At 37.8% G+C, this 24935-nt stretch overlaps 1 protein-coding gene across 1 annotated transcript in view; it reads right to left on the reverse strand.

Moving 5' to 3' along the window:
• The window catches only part of fig4a (FIG4 phosphoinositide 5-phosphatase a), an 80026-nt gene continuing 55091 nt past the window's right edge, over positions 1-24935 (reverse strand). The window contains exons 18-23 of the mRNA XM_038271170.1: positions 22929-23076; positions 22673-22756; positions 21335-21530; positions 9796-9884; positions 5972-6046; positions 1-832 (exon numbers count right to left, since the gene is read on the reverse strand). Coding sequence (XP_038127098.1) covers positions 655-832; positions 5972-6046; positions 9796-9884; positions 21335-21530; positions 22673-22756; positions 22929-23076 — 770 coding nt within the window. The 3' untranslated portion in view covers positions 1-654. The remainder of the gene's footprint in view (positions 833-5971; positions 6047-9795; positions 9885-21334; positions 21531-22672; positions 22757-22928; positions 23077-24935) is intronic.

The raw sequence follows: 24935 nt of genomic DNA on the forward strand, positions 1-24935 counted from the left end.
ATTTCCATACATATCATGAATATGTTTATACAAAAACAAAATAGAGAACAACATTGTAAGTTACTGTAGTTCCATGGTTCTTGGTGAACATTACCTTATATGGTGAAAAACAGATAAATCTTTAAATATATATATAAAAAATAAACAGGCATTTTAAAAAATGATAAAACACAATACAACTTTAAAAAAAGAAAGAAAAAAGATTCAACAGAGATTAATCCTTTTTCTGCTTCTTGCAGCTCTTGCAATTAACGCCAATGGAGACATTAGGATGGACGAGACGCTGCAAGCACTCAATGAGATTCAGAATCAATTTGAAAAATTCATATTTGCTCAATATTTAGCTACTGCAAAATAAATATCTGATTAAAATAAAGACACTGCAAAAAAACAACTAAAGGGCTCCTTAGATGTAGACTTGTAAAGCAGGTTAATATAAATAAAACAACAAAATCTATTAAAACAGATTATATAAAAAAAGGCGTTTTCTGACTTTATTTTTTATCACCAAATTCAGCAGCATAAAGGCCTTCTATACATCATTAACAAGAGAGATGTATATACCTTACACTCTGACACCAGCTACAAGAGAAAACATTTAGTTCACCAAAAAGTCAGAGCCTTTGTAGCGTTCCAGTTGTCGTGATCTGGGTTTTACATGTATCTGTTCTTCACGTACTCCCTGTACATCAGCATGTCGTCCCTGCACAGCGCCCTCACCTGACCCTGACCCACCATCACATGACTCTTGAACGTTTCGTGGCTAACTCTGTCCACCTGAGGTAGAGAGACGGCGTAGATGCTGTCATCCTTGAAGCGTGACACTGGTTCTCTAAAAGTAGAGTACAAAGAACATAAAAAGCAACCTGTCAGACCAATCATGTAGCAGTAAAAGACTTACTCAGGAAAAAAAAAATACCTCTCTACATTTGCAGCTAAATATAGACTGAGGCAAAATAACTATTTTTTTGTGCAAAAAAAAAAAAAAAATCCTATTTGAAAAGCACATGTTCAAAGCAGTAGTTCGTGGCAAAGCTGATAATAAAAACGAGATGGAAGCAGGGGGACTGTTGAGACGGGCAGAATATTAGATGTTTTCCTAGAAACTAAACCATGTGTCTCCGTCCAAACAGTGGATTAACAAGCTTCTTCTTGTCGGATGGTTCACTCATTTGGTACGACAGCAGCTGGAAATCACACACAAGTAGAACAAAAATAAATAAATAAAAGTTGAGTTATAACAGTGCCTTGCTGGTGGTGAGTTTTCTAATGTCAAAAGGCAGACAGGTAGACACTAAAGCACGCCTTTGTGCTGTTCAAAAGACCAGGGGCAACAACTTTCAGGAATTAAGAACAAATAATCAGGTTGATGTTGGTATCAAAGGGCCGATTAAAGACAAAATGAACCACAGCTTTTACTTGAAATGTAATCCATCAAAATAAGATGAGACAGTAATTAATATTATACTGAATGGTCAATCTGCTTTCTTTAAAGGTATAGTGGAGCATGTTCTTTCATCAAAAAAGTTGTCCTGCTAATTGTCAATCATTCTGGGTATATGTTTACGTTTGTACTATTTTTCTGATAGGAACTGTCTATTAATCTACAGCTTTTTTATTGATTTTATATTAAAAGTTTAACAAGCATAAATAACTTGATAAAATGGAAAAAAATATATATTCGGATAAGCAATGTTCTAAGGTTCAATGGTCTTAGTTGTGTAATTTGTGGAAGTTTTGTTACAGATTTCATTAAATTAAAATAAATGACAGTTATTAATCTGTTATTAATCGGTGTAGTGTTAACAAAAAAAAATATATAAAGAAATGTGCAGGTGGAGCACAAAAAGCTACAAGAGCTAAATTTAAATATTTTCTAGATATATTTTCTATGCGAAGAAACAACAAAATTAATGATTTTACCAGGAGCTCCCACAGTGAATCATATTTAGTGTTTTTGTCCACCACATGTTATCTCACACTGCGCTGTAATCCTCATCAGTGACTATCAGTGAGAAAGGAAAATCATATCATCATCTTTGTAATGCATCTCGACAGGAATTGGCCACAACATTCATATCATTTCCACTTTTATCTCCATCAATTGAGTCAGCGTTGCCTATTCCTGATGGATCAATAGAGGAACTGCACAGAGGGAGGTGAATGAATAACGGGCCCCTAACAGGAGCCACACGTTCGTGGTTCTATAACAACTTAGAATAGCTCTGTTGCGCAACAACCAGCACACCTGTCACAACCTGTGGACCTGACAAGGGGACTGCCGATGGAAGCTGCAAGGCTGGAGGGGGGTGGGTGGGGCTGGGGGGTTGGGAGAAAGGGGCTTTGAAACCTGCTTCTTACTCAAAACTTGCTTTTTGAAAAGATGCATCAAAGAGGCTAAAAGGACATATTGAAATCATCTCCAGTAGATTCAGTTTATATTTTTCTTTACCCTTGATCTTTCTGATAACTAAAAGATGATATTATTAAGCAATCTGCAGATCAGCATCAATGCTTTTCCTAACCACACGTGTTCAAGTCTTTAGGAAGTCAAACAATGCACATAAAAACATTCAATTATAAAAAAAAATTTTTAAATTGACCTGGCCTTTCAACAATTTATGAATACATCAACCTCTGACTTCAACAGATTTACTCAGAGATGTCTGGAAAACCTTCGTCTTTCAGGGTTAACTCCTACTATGTGCATAAACGTGCTTCTACAGTACACGAGCGGCATTTATACTCATAAAGCAACGTAGAAGTGCAGCACAGATATATATATATATATATATATATATATATATATATATATATATATATATATATATATATATATATAAAAAAGACTGCCATGTGAATTTCTTTTATGTATTCCTGTTAAAGTTCTTTTTTAAATGTTGAATATCCAGAACATCTGCCTCTTTTCTATTTTGTTTAACCTGCTCTGAAATGTACAAGGTGATTAAATTATTGCACATCCAAAAGCCAAGTTGTGGTTGTCGCTATTGAGAAATTGATACCCATGTTTATAAGTGAAGCTGGTAGTATTCCCATCAGAAAAACAGCAATACTACAACAACACAGCAACTTAGAAAAGTATTCATACGCTATCAACTGTGAAAAATAATAAGATATGCTTTTTGCAATATTTTTTGAAAAGTCAGGTGAAATACTGTCAATTAAAATCAAATGTTTTTGTTAATTTAATTCAGTTTCAATTCAGTTTATTTATATAGCGCCAGTTTACAACACGTCATATCAAGGCAATTTGCAGGGACAATTCAACCAGATCATACAGTCAAACTGATTCAAAGTTTTCTATCTAAGGAAAACTAGTTGATTGCATCGACTCATTGACTCAAAGGCAATCCCTCACAATAAGCATGCTTGTAGCGACAGTGGAGAGGAAAACTCCCTTTTTTCAGCTTAATCTAACTGAAAAAAAGTCTACATGTCTACATGCACAAACAATAATACACAAACACAGGCTTCATTTCTACCCCTTTCTTTTAGGGGTTGCAGAATAATGAGGCATACAGGTCTCCTCGCTTTCTAGTATTTTTCTTTGTTTAAACTATATAATTCACTTCACAGTTAAGCCTTTCTTTTTGTGCATGAGGTAAAACATTAATACATTTTAATGAAGTTTATTGTTTTAAACAGATGACACAGATGGTTCCAAAGGTAGGTAAACAGTTTTCATGTTGCTACTGCTTCTTAGAGTGGCACTAGCTTAAAAAACACTCAGCTGTTTCAGCAGCCAAGGAGACAAAGCTGAAACCTCTGCTTCGGTAGAATTATACAGCTGCCAAATCTAAATTGTCTCCCTCTGAGATTTCAACAAGGTCAGGAAATAAATATTAGGTAGTCAAGTTGTGACTCATCTGTTGGCTTTGCCTACTAAATACAGCAAAGAATTCAGAGCCCTTTTGCAAAACCATAGGTTTAAATTCACTTAATCTGTTTTAGAACAATTCTGCCACTAATAAACACACAATTTATTGATTGATCAGCTGATTTACAAAACACAGAGTTAGATGTTTCTACTTTAATAAATTAGAGGGAAATCATTTAAACATAATAAAAAATATACAGTTTTCTTGTAAGGATTGATTGAAAATGTCTTCTTGAAGAAAAACATTCAGGTTTTCAATTGAGCTGAAAAAAAGTACAGATGTTCTGTTTTGAAACTGGAAGTTGACACAGAAGCTATACTTTTTTTTTATGAAAACATATCAGTCTTGAAGATCAAAAGAAAGTGTTTTTCTATGGCTGCACATTGAAATCACACGTGCAACAAGAGAGAGAATAGCATTGGATGAAAGAAATAAAGAAAGTACAGTAAGAACGCACAGGCAGCAACCTTGCAGGAGCCTTTCTAGAGTTGTTGTTCTTCCAAGAAGACTTGTGTTTGTGTGTGGGGGGGATGGGAGAATAAGTATTTCAAATGTATTCTCCACGACAAAAAAACTAACATGACAGTTTGGTTACCAGCACATACACCTGTCTGTATGTGAGTTTCCATGTGGATCTCAATAAACTATGGTAATAAAAAGGTTTTATTCCAGTAATCAAATTCAAACCAACTATTTATTCAAATATGTAGTTTTCTGTATTCAAACTTCATTTTATAACACAATTTGAATATAACCTAGCAGTAATTAAAAAAAATGTTCTTTCACATACATTTTTTTTGCAAACTGGAACTTAGATTTACGCAATACTTGGTTGGGGCTCCTTTTTCACAAATGACTGCATCAGTGCAACGTGGCTCTACTGAGCTTTTAAAGAAGCCCAGGGTTAACGACTTCAATCTCTTCTTCAGAGATTCTTCATCGGTTTATGGTCAGGGATTTTTAACAGTCAATGAACCCTTTTGACAGCCTGAGGTGGTGCCAAACTCTGCTAAAAAATAAATGAATGTCTTATAAAAGAAAGGAGGAGGCAAGAAGACTCTCCTCATGGTGTTCCTGGATCAGGTGTGGCTTTACATAAGAACGTGACATTTGTAGATCATGTATTCATAGCTATAATAAGGCAGAAAAAAGCCGTTACGGCTGGTGAAAAAAGCATCAGTGGAAACTCTATCCACTTTTCCATCTGCTTTTTATTTGTCCGGCTCTACTCCACCTCATAGCCCATACATGAACTGATATATAGATGGTTAACAGAAGCGTTTCACTTCATCTATTTCAGTCAAAGGAGCTAAAGGTGCATTTGGTGTCTTCTAATTCTTTTTGTTAGAATGAACATTTGTTTATTAAATCTGTAAAAAATAAGTTATTAAAAAGGGATTACGGATTGACGCTAAAATTACTTACGTTTGATGTGACCATCTTAATGGAAACTAAGGGATATCTTAAAATGATTTATGGGTTTTCATATTATGTGTGTGCATCTATACAGATATTACAGGGTCGAGACAAATCAGAAGATGAAGTGTTTGAGAGCATACAACCAGAATGATCTCTAATCATATTACAGTAACTCTAAAGACAGTTCACACATAAAGGCTTTAATTCTCTTATGTTTAACATTGGCAATTGTGCTGATCACTACCTTTTAACCCTTTTTATGAGGAAGATCAGAACCTCAAAATCTTCTATGAAATATTGTTTTTGTACATTACTAAACCAAAATGGCTGCCAGGTTCTTTTCTGTTAGTTTAGTTTTTTATTATTATTTGCCCTTTTGTCTCTCCAGCCCCAATCACAACAGTATTAGTATTTTAAGCAAGAAAATGCCTGTACTGTACATCCCCACAGAAATACAGAATATTAACTACAGGATCATTCAGCTTATTTACCAGAAAAGTACCTTTTTATGAAATAAACTAGGGACAGTGAAAACATGTTAAACCGCCACTAAGCAGCATCTTTTTTAATTTAGGTATGCATTTTACAGGATGATTTAGAAATTTTTGGGGGGGGCAATGTTAGCAGCTTTTATTGGTCCATGTTTTACTTACAAGCAAATGATGTTAGCCGAGTTTATTTGTTCCGTTTTCTCAACTGTGTGCTGGTTCTCGCCAAGACGGGCAAACCTGCAAACGAAAAGAAGAAGAAAAAAAGAAACTAATAAAAAAAGGTCCTCTAAAATAAGCCAAAATTAAAATTGTTTTCAAACAACACTTCGGTTTCATATTAAATTCCTACCAAACTTCATCTATTTGGAACCCTCCTTTTCTAATTACTTACCAGATTTTCCCTAATGGTAACTTTTCCAATCTGGAAGACAATAATGTCTGACAGAAAAGGGGTTTTTCTTGTTCTTGCGTATGACCTTTCTTATTATTACACTGATTAGTGGAGCTCTGGCTCTCACTAACATCTTTAGGGCTGTTGTGACTTCCAGTTACAATAATGAATGCAATTTTATTCTTATTATGAGCCGCTATGGTCAAGGGATATGAATATCATTCTTCACTGCAATTTGGATTTACTGCACTCACTCCAACCACAACCATGTCTGCAATAAAAGCCAGGTGAGAAGGAAAATAAAAAGCTCTGACAGTGTCTGGAGGGTAAAACACAGAGTGTGAGGGGATGCAATGTGTGCAATATGTACGTATTAGAGAACAAAGCATCCTGTGGTGCCCCATATCTCCCACTGTATCCTTCAAGGCTTACTCCGCCAAAAGCTGTTTGGCTTTCACCGAGCTCTGATGGGAGCAATCCACTGAATCATCCAGAAAACGCATTTACCTTACAATTCTTTCACCATTTAAGGGGAACTAAGTTGGGTTTCTAAGAGTATAAATACAACAGCTAAAAAACCCACACATCTCCTTTGGGTTTTTCTTTATATGGCAGTATTTATTTTATGATATATCACTAATTTAACAGTTCAGTCTTCAAAGGGCATCACAGACAAAAAAGACATAATTAAAGCTATCATCAAACATTCAGTTTGCTTCCAAGGAACAGATAGTTATGTTCAATTTCAGAGCCTGTGGAGGTCTATTTATCATCACTGCTGGGTGCAATCAGGGAGAAAGGATAAGATGCAACAGAGAGAACATGTAGAAGAGTGAATGAGGGGACAATGGCGGATAAAGAACATTTGGGTCAGGAGTGTGATGCACTGAGCCGGGCAGATCTGACCACATCCATTTATCAAAATTGATTATTTCCATCCTGAGGGGATTGTAACTGACTGTTAGTTTTGCCCTTAGCTGTCGTGGGGACTTAAAGATTAATAATAAGACCTTTTGAAAATCCTGCTGAACCTTCTATCCAGACATAAGTTAATTATTTAGGTCAGTAAGTAAACAATCATTTGTAATGGTCAGAAAACCTGATGTCCTCACTTCCTCTAAACTTTGGAATATCAGTGAATTGCAAAAATATAGGCTAAACTGGTGGAACCGGCATTTTCTTTTCTCCATAGTTCAATACTATTTAGAAAAGATAAAAGTATATCACTATCAACCTCATTAGGTTCTTAAACATAATGGCAGGAAACATTAACAGCTACCTGACATCTGAGAGCCCAGCCAAGCTTCTGCACCATTCAGAGGTATGTACTGCTGTTAATACAAAGACAGTGCAGTGCATAGATAATCCATTGTCTAAGCAGTTAACCCATTTAGGCCGGGAAAGCATTACCGCATTTCTACCATTCAAGCCGGGGGCGCTGTTGCGTCATTCTACCATTGACGCCGGGAGAGCATATAAGTCAAGCAAGAAGAAAGAAGTTTTTTTCAAGCAAACATGGAGGAGTTTGACAGAGAAGAGTTGTCGGAAGGCAGTGATTTTGAGGAGTGTGTCGGCTTTGATGACGGTATAGATGAAAATGATGACTTTGAACGCGCTGAACCAATCGAACTACCACCGCAATGCACGGAGTGTTTTCAACCGCACACCTGGAGTGAAAGTTGATTTGCCTGCAGACGCCACACCGCTGCAGGCATTTGAGCATATTTTTAATGAAGAACTTTGGATGCATCTAGTTACCGAGACGAATAGGTACAGTGACCAAACAAACCAAACTCCAACAAGAGCAAAGATGGCAAAGTGGTCACCCGTGACTGTGACGGAGATGAAGACATTTATTGGGCTGTGTATGTAAACCTCTCTTCAGGACGCAGTTCCCCCAAAATATGTCCCGGGACAGATTTGTGGCCATCTGGAGGTAGGTTGTATGCAATTTATAACACAGACATATGCATTATTATGCATAATAATACTGTTAATAAGTAATCATCAGATAGTTATTTATGTAATGTTTGTTCTTTATTTTGAAAACGTTTTATATTGCACATTCTCAATGAAGACATGATCACATATGGAAAAAATAAAAGGTTGAATTTTTTTTTTTTTGATTACTGCTTTTCACATTTTTTTTTTGGAAGAATTTCAAAGATAAAATATATTTTGAGTTCTATCTGCTACAGAAGCTGAGATATCAATAATTTAGGCGTTGACACAGTTGCTGAATTTACAGAAAAACTTCAGGTTTTAGGGGTATTTTTTAAAATCGGCCATAGGTTTTTAAGGTGTTTTTTCCAGGCGTTTTAGGCCTAAATGGGTTAAAGAGTGGCTTTGTCATCATTGGAATGGGAAGGATAGATTGCACATTCTGCCTCCATTGATCAGTCGGCGCTGAAGCCGTGGCAAAAGGTGAGGCATGCAGAAGCAGAACTGCCCAGGGTATTACAATTAATAACATGGCAAGTGGGGATGTGAGGAGGTTAAAGCTTGGACATGAGGTCGGCATGTCCAGTACCACTTTAACTTTTGTGATGGTCTATACCTGCTGCTATCATAACCACTGATGTCTGACTTTAGAAGTTTGGTGCACGCTCAAAACAGTTGTAAGAACTCGTGTTCATGTTTTATCCATAATTGGGAGCCCGATGGAACACAACTACCAAAAGTTTTGGTTGTAAATTTAGTTTTCTAGTTTGTCCATCCATCCATCCATGCATCCATCCTCTTCCGCATATCTGGGGTCGGGTCGCGGGGGTAGAAGCTTCAGTAGGGAGGCCCAGACGTCCCTCTCCCCAGCCACTTGGGCCAGATCCTCAGGGGGAATCCCAAGGCGCTCCCAGGCCAGCCGAGAAACAATGTCCCTCTAGCGTGTCCTGGGTCTCTCCCGATCCTCCGCCCTGTGGGACGTGCCTGGAACACCTCAACAGGGAGACCTCCAGGAGGCATCGTAATCAGATGCCCGAGGCCACCTCAACTGGCTCCTTTCGACGTGGAGGAGCAGTAGGAGCTACTCTGAGTCGCTCCCCGATGACTGAAATGCTCACCCTATCTCTAAGGGAGAGCCCAGACACACTACGGAGAAAACTCATTTCAGCCATTTGTATCCGGGATCTCGTTCTTTCGGTCATGACCCAAAGCTCATGATCATAGTAGAGTAGGAACCAGTAAATCTAGTACTTTGCTTTTTGGCTCCGCTTTTTCTTCACCACAACAGACCGGTACAGTGGCGCAGTGTTTTCTAGGTTTATTTTTTTATTTTGTGTATATTAGTTCTACTGTACTGAAATAATCCTTTCTGCTCAAACGACAATAAAAATCAGGCATAGTTAGCCCACTTATCAAACCCAAAACTTTTTTTACAAGCTTAAAAAAACAACTTCCTTTTCATTTCCTGATATTTGAATGCAAGGTTATCGTGTTTTTAATTCTAATTAAGAAAAATCTTCACCATCCATCAGCAGAATTTCTCTAAATCAATTTTGAACTGCTTTTTCTAAATGACAAAACTTGTCTTTGAGCTAAACAATTTACTAAAGGAGGGGAAGGGTCTGTAATTTTAGTTTAAAGCAGCAACCTTTACCTTTCATAGATGAGCAAATCTTCCTCTGCAGGACACTCTGCAAGATTACAACCATAAGGCTCCTTCATGGCAGGATGTGGATGGATCTCCTACAAAGATAAGACAAATGGTAATGTATGAATATAAGCAGCATATAAATGACTAAATGTGATATATATTAATATTTGTACAAAGAGATCCAGTTCAGGGGGCTCTTCTTGGAACATAGACACATTCAGACAAGATCATCAGGTTCAGATACTCCTCAGAAACTTATTCAGCAATTATGGCCACCTAAGGAGTTTAATAAAAGCAGCTTTGGCAGTAATTTGGTGGAGTCTGATGAGGCTGTTTTAGATTTCTTCATGTTTGTGTCCTTTTGCCTCCTGGGGTTCTTGCACATGGTGTCCAGTTCAAAGAAGTATAAAATATCCATAGAATTAAGACCACTTTTCTAAGGTTGTGTAGTTCATATTGGGCATACAAACAGGAATGACTTATTCGACAACACTTAAACTTTACTCCACCTATGGCTCTGGAAAAAATAAAATCACAGATATTTTTACCAAAAGAACTTGCCAGTTAGATCCACATCAACAGTGAAATAACTGAGAATGCATAAACTATGTTACTATTTGAGTAATACATAATGCTTGTTGCCAGTTTCCAATAATAGCTATTGAGGGGTGTAGTTCAGTGACCAAATCCAGGCCAGGAGAACTAAATAAGTAAGCCCTTTAAGCAGAACCATTGCCACAAAACAAAGAAGAAAAGGTGTAAAATTCAACACTTTCCAAAATCTAAACATTTTTTGAGAGACAAAAATGATTGAAATTTATGAGCTTTGAAAATGTTAAAAAGTCATCCTTAAGGCTTAAACTTAAAGCAGTCCATTGGAGCTTCAGCTGCATATCAAGCAACCACATAATATGAAATAATAAAACACTGGTAGGACTTGCTATAAATAAGTTAATAATTAAACTTTTTTTTTTATCTTTTTTACTATCTTTCTGTCTGGCTTAAAAGCCAACAACACCTGGTGTTTGTGATTTTTTTATGCAACTACTCTCAAAGATATAAGTTTGTTCATTATTTCTATTTAAACATGTTTAAGACACTCATTTGTAGTTTCTAAATGAATTGACTACTTAAATATCAATTTTACTTCCTGAACAATTTTACTTTATCTAAAAAATTGATAAAGGGATTATAGCGGAATTGAAACGGTCTACTAAACTTACTTCATTTAGGAGTTTTACCCTTACCATTATCAGTAATTATATTACAAATGTGAAAAATAAAAATAAACAGTTGCTTATATATTTTGGGCAAGGGAGCGGCCATGTTGCAGTCTAAGTGCTGACATCCCAGATTTGGTTGATTCTACATTGGTAATACAAGCTATACCCAACAACCTTAAAGGTGCTGTAGGGGATCTTGGAAAAACGCTTCCAGCGAACTATATTTTTGAACATACACAACCATGCCTCTCCCTTCACACCACCCCTCGAAACCACGCCTTCAAAACACATGAACGTGCATGCTGTCTACGACGTGACTAGAGCAACAGGAGCAGCACTGGTGATGCAGAGCGCTATGATCACACTATGATCGGTTTATTAACGCCTAAATCAACTTAAAATGTCGAAATCTGCCGGCATACATGCTTGCTTTTATTATCCTAGTGCCGGCAGTTTGCATTACGTACATGAAAAACGCCCTCCAGACTCCTCACGGTTTGCCATGGCGGAGGCGACCGGGCCAGAGGCTGCTGTTGAATGGGATTCCTAGTGACAGAGCACCGCCGGCTCTGACAGAAATAATATTTGAAGGCAGGATGGTAATCTGGATGAACTGACTGCACTGACGATGTTTTCAGGTGGACTTTCTCACTTTAAAATAGATCCAAACTATCTTTTACCCACTGATCACAGCAAATATAGCTGCCATTGTTACATGCAAAGAAAGGATAGGGTAGCTCCGCCCAACACGCATCAGACCCACTTTTTCCACCACGCAGCCAGAGCAGCAACCGGGATTTTGGTCGACTACAATGCAGCATGTAGTCGAAACAGGGAGCCAGCGGGGGATAGAGAGACCGAACCTGAACCGGTGACAGTTGTCTGGACACCTGCGTCACCGTGCTTCCCCCCCGCCTTCCTTACTGCTCCCCAGCCCCCTTCCTCCAGCTGAGGATGGGCAGCATGGCTCTCTGCTGAGGTCAGTTCCATGGCGTCCTGCATGAGCATTGGGGGGTGGATTTGTTCATGTGTCCATGTAAGCGCACAGGGGTAAGGGACAAACAGACGACTGTGATTAACGTGTCAGGAACCAGTCGTTGACAACGGACCGTCTTCTGTGATTGGTTGGGGTTATTCATTGATTTCTCACTGTATTGGGGACCATTTATTTTAGTTTCACTTCCAGACCTTCTAATTCACTGCTTGCCAAGCGGCTGTGGGGAGATCTTTAAGCCACATGGTAAAAAATGCATTCAGAAAAGGTCTCCTACTGCACCTTTAAATCACTTAAATACCCGAACACTTAAAATCCCATTGCCTATGCTTTGGAGTCCATTTGGAGTGTGACTGGAGCTGTGGGAAGTTTACCCATAGAATTATCTCAATTAAGTTTGTTTGGTTGCTTGTTTCATTTCCGCTTTAAATGAAAAATATGATATTACTTACATGAAAAGTGCAATAATGATAAATTTGCCCACATGTTTTGCAGACCTACTGAGAGCTATTATCCACAAATAGAGGAAAAAATGAAAAACAGGGAGCCTTCCCAGAAGTGGCTCACTACACAATATCACTCTAATCAGCATAATCCAGGACTCGAGGTCACAGGAGAATCCAGAAAGACATCATGAACATACCTGGCTCAGATAAAGCTAATTTCCATTTGTGATTCAACTATAAGAGAAACTGAGTGAATAAAAATGCTATTTTAGTTCCAAGTCAAACACAGTGGTCTAATGTTTCCTAAAAAACAACACCAGTGAAATGTGTATCTTTGGTACATCTTATGGAAAACACACAGCATTCCTTAAAACAACATCACGCCAACAGTTTAAAATGGCAGTAGTATTGTGATGGGTGACGGTAAGTAGAGAAAGAAGTTTCACTTTCTGAATGTGAATTAAGAAGGTGTCACCTTTAAAGCCTGTTGAGGTATGTTTCATTTGTGCAACTTTTGTGATTTTTTGTGTCCAATTGTTTTGTTTGTTATAACTTTTTTTCCCATTTTATCCGGGGCCGGGGTTGCAGAGGCAGTAGTCTAATTCAGGGTATATTGAATAGTCTGATTAAGTAGTATAAATTGACATTGAATCATTACAGAACTGAATATTTACACCTTTGTGTGACTTTAAAATGTTCCTTGACACATCATGAATTGTGGAGAAAACTTCCATGCCTTCTTTTCAAACTAAAACTAAAGAAACAACAGGCAGCCTGTTATGTAACAGCAGAAAGAACAGCCAGCAAGGCCAATTTCCCTCTTTGCATTACTGCAGTTGATTCAACATAATGCTTTCAATTTCACTGTATTGGCATCAACGTGAGTTGCAAAGGCATGGGAATGATTAAGGGTTTTTAAAAGACCACGACGAAGGCATAGCAGCTGTGAACACAAACCAAACACAATAAAATGATAATAAAAAACGACAAATTATGTGCATATAAGACAAGAACATGTACATATAGGACAAGCCTTCTGGGGTAAAGGCAAACTTGCTCATGTATGCTTGCAAATCGACACACAACCATAATGAGGTTAAAACAGAGCGAGCATGTGTAATTTTACAGTAAATGTGGTAATGATCTAATGTTTAAATATTGCAGTACTAGTGTGTTGTGCTGGCACCAAATCCATTCTCAGCGACAGGGCCTGCAGGCAGCGACACATAATATGCCTGACACGTGAGCTGGATGTCCAGCCCCATATGCATTTATTCATGATTGGATCATCGCTCAAGGTCTTGACAAGACAGAAAACTGAAGAGCAATACATCATAAATCAGGAGCAACAAATGGATGGATGGTGAGAAAATGGGAGCCACTTTCTAATGAAGGGATTAAAAACCCGACCAGTTGAAAATTCTCACAGTACACCTCTGTTTAGGAAATTAAGAGCAGGTTACCTGAGTGAATGTTTTCTATGTACAATTTCTGTTGATAGCCAGTTAGGTTTGCCAAATTATTCCTGTTTGCCCCAAGCAAAACTAAGATATTAAACAGGAATTTCATCCCATTCTTCCTAATAACAGAGTTTTACCAATTCTGGTTTGCAGGCCACCTGGCCCACAAAATTAAAAATATTAATGTTAATTAAAAAACTTTTTTTTTAGGCCACTTTTGAATTATTTGGGGTGATTCAGATTTCTTTATTGAAAACTGTATTATAAAGATGTAATGGCAACATTTATCTAATTATTATTGGCCTCTACATTCTTTATCTATACAGGTAATGTTTTTTTTTTTTTTTTTTTAGATCTTTTTCCACCTTTCATATATTTTAAGACACCCTGACAAGTTGTCAAATCTAATGGTAAATGGCACATAAGATGGCAAAGCAAGTGTTTTTGTCTAATTTACTACAAAATCTGAAAAAGTAGCAATTTTATTAAGTGTCCTTTATTAGCTGACTAGAGTGTCTTTAAACACAACAGAAAACCGAGCGGTTCTTTTAATTTATTCAATTTGTCATCACTTTCTACTTAAAAATTCCTCTTGTATTTCTAATGACAAAAAGACTCAAGGAGACTAGATGAGTGTACTAATTCTTGTATTAATCCAGCAGGGATGTTGTACTTAATTCAATTCGGTTCAGGGAACAGTAGAGGCATGTCCAAAGTCGATCCTCGAGGGCTGATGTCCTGCAGCTTTCTGAAGTTTCCCAGCTTTAACGCAGCTGATTTCCATTGATATCTGATTAGCGGGCTTCTTCTGAACTGCAATCAGCAGAATCAGCTGTGCTGAAACCAAGAAACAAACCTGCTGGAAAGCGGCCCTCAAGGACCGACTTTGGACATGCCTGGTTTAATTTCTTACATCAGATTAAATGGTGCTATTACTGTGATCAACTGATTTTTTTTTGTCACCTGGCTATTTTTTGCTTCTCTTTTGACTTGTGTGTCAGATAATCATAGAATTTCTCATAAGCTCCCTTCTACAACTAGATTTACTCTAGACAGAAGCTGCCTTGTTCTACATTACAAATGTGCGCAAAACTATCCTCCAAAAACATTCTGCAAAGTTTCACAATTGTCATGAAATAAGAAATTAAAATTCAACATGAATACATATGTTATACACAATAACTCTGAAAACAACATGGCAGCAGCGGATGTAAACACATGAGATATATCTACAGTATGTATGTCACCCACGGCTCTAGTAGGCGCCATCATCCTCCAACTAATTCCAGTCTTCGTCTTCATCTTCATCTTTTTACAAGGCAGTAAGGTCCAGTTGGACTGGTGTGATACAAAAAAAGGGTTTCCACTGCCATTTTACACTATATATAAAAATTCGACATGACCGAAAAAACCAACTCATCAAAGTGTAAATACTTTTTATCAAAAACATACTTTTTTTCTCTCTCGAAATTGCAGTGTTTAAATTTAGCAAATTTATTTTTGTAATTATAATTTGCTGATTAATGGAAGCACACATAGTGACATTGATGTTCTAGAAGATTTCACTGTAAAGAAAACTCAAAAAATGGCTTCATCACTACATCACAAGGCCATAATCAAGATCAATTTGAAAAATTATTTGCCGTGAAATGAAATGAATCACTACCAGCGTCATAACAGATGATTATTTACAAGTAGAAGCAGAGATCATGAAATCCAAATGAACCTAAATGCACAAAACATAAAATCCTTTCACTGATGTGTCCTGCTGTTGAGTCACCAGCCCAGAAAGCACTTCAGATTGGGCGAACAATCACTTGTCTTAAAATCTTAGCCTCATTACATGTAAATGAGGACAGGGGAACAGAGTGTGAGCTGATGTCATGAAAACCATCGTAAAGCTTGAAACTGTTTATGTTGCACTAATTAAGGGCTCTTGAAAGACATGAAAATATGCCTTTTTGATAAGTAGTGCTTTTTGAATAGGTTATACCCAAGTACATTTGATCCATTCTGTTGACACAGTGACATTGTACCTGTACTAGATGTTCCTGCTGAAATGCAGAAACGGGGTCAATTGGAGATGCAAACGTGTGAACAGTCCACCTGGGGTGTGAAACAGATACTGATATACGAAGGGCAGATTTTCACACCTTCCACAAACAACTAACATATGGTAACCTATATTATCATATGCTGTGATATATAAAGCCTTTATCGGAAGTGGTGTTATATTTAGACGCTTACTGAGATCAAATGATTGATGTTCAACATTTGTTGTCTATTTAATGTAATTTATTTAAGGAACCAATATTTGTAGCATAAGATGGTAAATTCTTACTCTTTTTAGAAATAATTCAGTTTTTAGGGCAGAACTTTAGGGTTATTGATGGCACTTAAGGTTAAAGGGAGAAAAACAATTGAGATTTAATACAAACAAAGTTTTGAAAAAAACATTTACCAACTTGTTTCGTTTTCCTAAACTGGGACTGGTTGCAAATAGTGACTGAAAAAAGCCTGTAGACTGCCGATGACCTGGAGAACATTTTCAAAAAAGAAATTTTCTGACACCTTTCTATTAGTATTTTTTTTTTATGTTTTCCTACTAAAGACCCCTAAATAAAGAGATAAATAGATAGCAGTTTTTTAAATATAAAGGAAATAAAAGCAGCCCCAAAACAAGCATCTCGACCATTTCTTTTTCTTAACAAAGGTCTTAATTGCTCTTAAGGTAAATCTTTGTTACAAATTTAATTGAAGAGCAGCTTGCTTCAGATCTTAACACCATTTTTTGGCAAAACTCCAAACCTTCCTAGATTCAGACTGGTATGATTTTACATGCCATTTATTCAATTTAGAAAATAATGAATGAATAAAAGAACTTGTCTATTAACTTGTTGCTGATTTTTCTACAGCACTAGTTTTATGCAGCGATAAAACACAAATTGTAAGAAGAATGAAAAGAGGAATGGACAGAAGAACCGACTGATAAGAGATGAAAGACTGATGAAAAGATGGATGTAAAAGGAATCTTGCATAAAGGATGAAACAAACAAAATATACTGGAAACATATCCACTCCACTCTGAGTTTGGAAATGTTTCCAATGTAATGTTTTCCATTACTGCTTCTTCACTATTGGTACTGGACTTTTTAAATTAGTATTAGTACTCATCTCTGATTGTACCGTCTGCTGAGCAGGGCGGAAAAAACAAAGCCAGTATCGGTACAAAAAAAAAAAACAATAATGGTGGAAAATAGGAGTAGAAAATAATGGTGGAAAAATAGGAGTAGAGCCCAGGGAAAGATGCATTAGTAGGTTTAAGAAGGTCTGCTGAGGTAAAAAACAATCTAAAACATGTGTGGGGGCCTTGTAGTTAAAGCAGAGCGCTTGTGCTCTGAGAAGGCTGCAGATACCCGGTTTGATCCCCACAGCCTGCACTCTGGGTCCCTGAGTTAAAAGCAGAGGTGAATTTCTCCTGTGTAAGACTAATAAATTTACATTTTTTTTTTTTTATCAAAAGTTAATTAACTACACTCTTTATTTAAAATAAATAAACAAATCAAAGCAATTGTACAATATGATTAGTCATATAAACAGTGACAGCATTTTTTAAAAATAAATTAGGATTGCCTACAACTCTGACCTACTTTAATTTATTTCAGCAGCCAGATCAGAGATCAAAATCAATTTTAGCAAGGAATCAAAAAAGCAGAGCTAATGAGGCCCAAAAAAGGCCATCACCTGCACGAGACTGGTATACTAAAACAAGACAAATCCCACTCCACACGCCCTACATACTTTAGTCTACTTAAAGATAACTTAATTTAAAGCGGAGAACAGAAGACAGATAAAACAACAATTAACTCCTATGATACAAAAAAAACAACAAAATGTTTTCCTCAAAATACATTTCTGAAATCCTTTTTATTTACAAATTATTATGTTATAAAAGAAAAACAGAACTATATATTTTTTACATGGTGTTTTACCTCATCAATGGCTCCAGCAGAAGGATTGTTTGGCTTAACTGTGCAGTAGAAACCATTCAAAATGTCCACACTTTTTTTAACATCAATCTTTGTACTATAATATTTTTTCTATCATGATGTGTGAATATTAAGATCTAAAGACAAGCACCTACTCATGGTCAGACCCTGTAATTCAGTGAAAGGGTGGAGTCAGAGGAAAAAAATATGCATGCCCAGGAAAAGGAGGGGGTCAATCCAGTGGCTGGGAATGGTCATTTTGAATGGCTGCTACTATACCTGCCTGGTGCCCCAGGAGCCCCACATCCAACCAAAGCAAGATAGGGCTCCTCCTTCAGCTTTACAGCATCCTATACCGCTTGTGTCCACCACCGGCTTCAGGGATTGCTGCCACAATAGGCACCACAGATCTTACGACAACAGCTACCGTCTCCCACAATGATAACAGAGGCAGAGAACATGGCCAACTCCGACTCCATGTCTCCAGCTTTACCTAGAATCTGGGAGAAGCTCTCCAGGAGGTGGGGGAGGAAACACGTCCCTGACAGAGGGCTGTGCCAGACGTTCCCAGCAGTCTCTCATCACTCACTTAAGCCTGTCGAGACCGTCTGCCTTCCTCCTCTTCCAGTAGATATTTGTAATTACTAATAATTACCTAATAGTTCACTTTTGTAAACAACTATTTGGTATGCTGATAAGCGGTTTAGTTCATTTCTGTGACAGGAACGGTCTTCCGCAACTAATGATAGCGGCATAAAAATAGTTCTAATTGATATCAAGGTCTGACATGTTTTACCATAGTTGATAGAGTCTAACAAAACACATGCATAGTTTTTCTAGATTAAAAACCTTCGATTAACGACACACCTGTACCCTACCAAAACTACTTAGTCTCCATTGCGTTACCAGCCGTTTCTTAGAGCAGGAGGCTCAGTGACGGTGGCGAAACTGCTACAGTGGGGCAAAAAAGTATTTAGTCAGCCACCAATAGTGCAAGTTCTCCCACTTAAAAATATGAGAGAGGCCGGTAATTTTCATCATAGATATACCTCAACTATGAGAGACAAAATGAGAAAAAAAAATCCAGAAAATCACATTGTCTGATTTTTAAAGAATTTATTTGCAAAATATGGTGGAAAATAAGTATTTGGTCAATAACAAAAGTTCATCTCAATACTTTGTTATATACCCTTTGTTGGCAATGACAAAGATCAAATGTTTTCTGTAAGTCTTCACCAGGTTTTCACACACTGTTGCTGGTATTTTGGCCCATTCCTCCATGCAGATCTCCTCTAGAGCAGTGATGTTCTGGGGCTGTCGCTGGGCAACACAGACTTTCAACTCCCTCCAAAGATTTTCTATGGGGTTGAGATCTGGAGACTGGCTAGGCCACTCCAGGACCTTGAAACGCTTCTTACGAAGCCACTCCTTCGTTACCCGGGCGGTGTGTTTGGGATCATTGTCATGCTGAAAGACCCACCCACGTTTCATCTTCAATGCCCTTGCTGATGGAAGGAGGTTTTCACTCAAAATTTGACGATACATGGCCCCATTCATTCTTTCCTTCACACGGATCAGTCGTCCTGGTCCCTTAGCAGAAAAACAGCCCCAAAGCATGATGTTTCCACCCCCATGCTTCACTGCAGGTATGGTGTTCTTTGGATGCAACTCAGCATTCTCTCTCCTCCAAACACAACGAGTAGAGTTTTTACCAAAAAGTTCTATTTTGGTTTCATCTGACCATATGATATTCTCCCAGTCATCGTCTGGATCATCCAAATGCTCTCTAGCAAACTTGAGACGGGCCTTGACATGTACTGGCTTAAGCAGGGGGACACGTCTGGCACTGCAGGATTTGAGTCCCTAGCGGCGTAGTGCCTTACTGATGGTAGCCTTTGTTATTTTGGTCCCAGCTCTCTGCAGGTCATTCACTAGGTCCCCCCGTGTGGTTCTAGGATTTTTACTCACCGTTCTTGTGATCATTTTGACCCCACGGGGTGAGATCTTGCGTGGAGCCCCAGATCGAGGAAGATTATCAGTGGTCTCGTATGTTTTCCATTTTCTAATAATTGATCCCACAGTTGATTTCTTCACACCAAGCTGTTTACCTATTGCAGATTCAGACTTCCCAGCCTGGTGCAGGTCTATAATTTTGTTTCGGGTGTCCTTTGACAGCTCTCTAGTTCTGGCCATGGTGGAGTTTAGAGTGTGACTGTTTGAGGTTGTGGACAGGTGTCTTTTATACTGATAACGGGTTCAAACAGGTGCCATTAATGAAGGTAACGAGTGGAGGACAGGGGAGCCTCTTACAGAAGAAGGTACAGGTCTGTGAGAGCCAGAAATCTTGCTTGTTTGTAACTGACCAAATACTTATTTTCCACCATATTTTGCAAATAAATTCTTTAAAAATCAGACAATGTGATTTTCTGGATTTTTTTTCTCAATTTGTCTCTCATAGTTGAGGTATATCTATGATGAAAATTACCGGCCTCTCTCATCTTTTTGAGTGGGAGAACTTGCACTATTCGTGGCTGACTAAATACTTTTTTGCCCCACTGTACATCTTACCTACAGACGGTGAATCAGAGACAGGGGAGCTGGAGTCAACAACTAATCTCTATGTCATGTATTTGTTCTGCCCAGCCACTGAATCAGGTGAGTCCAATCTACGTTTCACACAACTTTATGACACCTGTATATCCCTTTAAACCCCTGACAACATTGCCAAGTTATAGTTGGAAACAGCTGGTTTACAAATTATACTAATGTGAAATTGTGTTATTTTTAGCTAAAATCAACATTAAGCTCACTTTGTTGGTCTTCTACTCATTATAATGTGTGACTAGGCTGATATCTAGTGTTCAGTTTGATGTAAAAAGAATAAAATACATTTTTTGAGACTGACTATATTTTCAGGTAAAGGTGAGATTCTTGCATTTGAGGGCAAAATGCCACTAAGGCCTAAAATACGAGCAGTTAAAATTGCCCGGATATTGCATTAGAGTAGGGGTGTCAAACTGATTCCAGAAAGGGCCTTGTGGCTGCAGCTTTTCTTTCCAACCAGGCAATAGCAAACCAGACTCCAGTCATCTCATCAAGGGAGTCCAATCTGAACGTGATGACTTGATAATATGAATGGAGTCTGGTGTGCTATTGTTTGGTTGGAGAGGAAACCTGCAGCCACACGGCCATTTCTGGAACCAGTTTGACACATGCATTAGAGGATTACATTTATTGGTATTATCATGTGGAAGGATTATAAAAAAAATCAGGGGCAAAAGTTATAAAACAATACAGTTGGTGGGAGGAGTGATTTAGGGCTAATTTAGCAGAGTGCATCTGAACTCTGAGGAAGTCACATTTGATTGCAATGATATTTTGCTTTGATGCGAGGATTTATTTTTGCTTATTTATCGCCGATTTATCTTACTTCTTGCATGCGACTGTTCTCTCCTGATTCTGTCAGCAGCTTGATCGGGGTAGAGCGTTGTGAAACGGTCCCTTCATCGTCCCGGTCCTCTTCTGAGTCGTCCTCAGAAGTGCTGGAGATGGCCTCCTCACTGGGGGGAGGAGGTGCACTGGCTGCAGTCTTCCTTTGGAGAACCGTCTCTTCTTTGCTGCTCTTGCTGTTAAACAGGGAAAAGCATTTCATTGATCTATTATACGCATCATAAGATTTCTCTCAGAGGGTATCTGAGGGAAAACCCTCATCCTGTGAAGAAGCATCAGAGTGTCACTAGAATCTCTTTTAAATCGCTCAAAAATAATTTCTTGTCATTTTAAGTGCTTCTGCCAACTAGAATGTGTCTGTTTTCATGCTCTGTTTCTAAAGGAAGGTTAAAATTTGATTTTATCTCAATTAAAAATAATAATAATTGCAGAAAATAGTAGCTTATTGCACTGGTTGATGGCGAGGTGAAGCATCTGAAATCTAGTAATTCTGAGTTTAAATGCCTGCAGAAAATAGGAAGAAAATCTACAAAGTATTATTCATTTTTTATTAATGCTTCTGCATATTTTCATGTTTTTAGAGGGAACTTTATGTGACCAAAACAAAGAAATGCATCTCTGTAAAGTGGAGGAAAAAATGAATCATTCTAATGGTTTTATTACAGCTAAAAACTATTAAAACATGTTTCATGGGAAGCTGATTTAAGTATGATGGATTAATGACCATTAGTTTGGTTTAATTTTGTTTCATCGTAAGATTCTTCAGTTTGAGCTGTAGATCTTTGCAGCTCCTCCAGAGTAACCATGTGTCCTCTTGGCTGCTTGTCAAATCGATGCATAAGGCCATTACAGGACAGTTGTGTTTATAGAGAGATTAAATTACACGCAGGTGGGGTCTCTTCAATAAATGTATCCAGATGTCACAACATCCATCTCCATCACTTCACAATATTTGTTTTGAGGTCAAACTGTGACTCAGCACAGAACATTTGACATGTCATGAATATTTACCGGAGGTATTGATGCGCTGCCGTAGCGTTTAGAAGACATCAAAAGCTTTAGGCGTTTTTCTCTTTCCTGGTAATGTTTGCCCATTTTAGCTTTTGATTTGCAGAAATGCATGCATTCAAAAACAGAGCTCATCAATGTGTCCGCTCAACAAAAACCCGGAAAAGGACAGGCTGTATTTTCTGGTTACCTGAGAACATGATGATTAATGAAGCTGTGTGTTTGTGTAAGGGCACAGTGACATGGGATTCACCACTCAAAAAAACAAAACAATAACATCCAAAACGAACATGGTTAAAGAGGGACTCACCCCAGCACTGATTTCCCAGTTTCCTCTGGCTTTCTAACAGTGAATGGACTTGGATCCACCCCAACAGATTTTGGCATAAATTCCCTTTGTAACAATGACAAAAAAAGGTGACCATTCAATACCCATTTGTTTTGCTGTTAAAAAAAGTGTAATGAAATCATCATAAATTCTTAAACTATAAATTAGCAATGTCTACATAATTAAAAGTCACATTAAAACTGAAAATATGTTGGTGTGTGTTTGGGGGCATATGTACCTTGCAGAGTTGGTCATTGCAATGCAGAAAGTGTCATCAAAGGAGGTGAGTTCATAAGGTTTGAAGAACTCTGTGTAGATGTCAACATTTTCATCAAAGTGGTTCATCCTCTTCACTTTGATCGTCTTCATTGTCTCTTCACAGGCGGCTGCATGCACACAAAAAAATAAATAGATACTGAGGAACAGTTACAGATGGGCAGGTAAAGAAAGCAACCTCAATAAAAACAAAAACTGTTATTGTTTGTCTCATTAATATTCACTGCAATGTTTGAAAATGATCAACATAATGACATCAAGTTCAAAAACAATATTAAGACAAAGGTTGCTTTAAGAAAAACTGCATGTTTATATGTAAAAAAGTGTATTCTGAACACTTTTCACATAAATCAATTAAAAAAACAATCATAAAACCAGTCCTGCACATCTGATCTGAGTATTTGGGGAGTGTTGGCCTGGTGGTTAGAGCAGTGCGCTTGTGCTCTGAGAAGGTTGCAAGTAGCCGGTTCGATCCCCACAGCCTGCACTCTGGGTTTCTGAGCAAGACCCTTAACTACACACTGTTCCCTGCGTGCCGCAAAATGGCAGCCCACTGCTCCCCAAGGGGATGGGTTAAATGCAGAGGTAAATTTCTCCAGTGTAAGATCAATAAACATTAGTTCAGTTAATAATATTCCCAAAGAATGAAACAAGAACCTGAAATTCTCAATGATGGTATACTTACACCGTCTCGCTTTATGCAGATGATTTAATACCATACATCACCAACCCTATCCAATGAGATTCCAGACATGTGCTAATAAAGTTCAAAGTAATGCATAGGCTACACTTCCCAAATGCTCAATTAGCAAGAACATTTCCGAATGTAGACCCATTATGTGACAGATGTTAACAGATGTCAGCTACTTACTACCATACTATGTTCTGGTCTTGTCCAAAACTCGTTCCTTTCTGGTGATCCTCCTTTAAGTAATCTCTCAAGCTTCGGCTAATCACATTACATCTTTTCTAATCCAACAGGAATTCAATTTAATTCAATTCCATTCAGTTTATTTAGATAATGCCAATTCACAACACCTCATCTCAAGGCACCTTACAGTTCTACCAGATCATACAGTTGATTCAAAAGTTTTCTATCTAAGGAAAACCAGTTGATTGCATCGACCCAAGGGAATGGGTTACAGAGTGTATTTTGGTGCACTGTACTTGTGACACTGTAAATAAAATACTGGGGGAAAAAAAGAAAAAAAAACGCAACTGTCAACGGCCCCATCCAGGAAACACACAGCCAGGAAGACCAGCTATTGAAGAGAGCAGATCAGAGAAACAGGATTACACTGAAAAACAGGCCGAGCTCGAACATCTGTAAACATCTTAGTCCTGACAGCACACTTACAGAGGGTCATTGCCTTTTCTTCTTTATTAGCTAGACATTTGATTTTAATCAAGTGGAAGGTGGCTACTCCTCAATCTCTTCACTGGATTAGAGACATGTTAAACTGGAAAAGATTAGATTTACCCTCATCAGCAGATTTCACAAAACCTGGGACTCCGTAATAACGTATGTGAACAATCTACCGGGTCTGGAACTGGAACGCTGTGTCATTACATCTGCCCTTCCAAAAACTCTGTAATAGAAAGTATTAAGTGCACTGGTTGTTACTGATTGTTATGTGTTGCTTTTTATGGTTATGATCCATCTTTTTATATTGCTGGCACTGTCTGTTATAATTATCTGTTTAATTATCTGTATAATAATTTGTTAGTTTTTTTTTATAAGGGGAAAAAATATTGTCTTGAAAAAGTAATAAAACGATTGCACCTTAAACAAAACTGAATGGGCCAACTATAGCAGCAGGGGTGCCAGAAAGCGATGAAAGCATCTTGAAAAAGTTTTTGCATTGCCTTGGGATACATTTTTCGAGGTAGGTGTGGATGTTAAATGTAAGTAATGATATTAGAATTAAGGACCACAAATAATAGTGTGGTAAAGAAATTAAGTTTAGAG

The sequence above is a fragment of the Cyprinodon tularosa genome, unplaced genomic scaffold (genome assembly GCF_016077235.1).
Source record: "Cyprinodon tularosa strain WSP-4 unplaced genomic scaffold, ASM1607723v1 ctg791, whole genome shotgun sequence".
Taxonomy (NCBI): domain Eukaryota; kingdom Metazoa; phylum Chordata; class Actinopteri; order Cyprinodontiformes; family Cyprinodontidae; genus Cyprinodon; species Cyprinodon tularosa.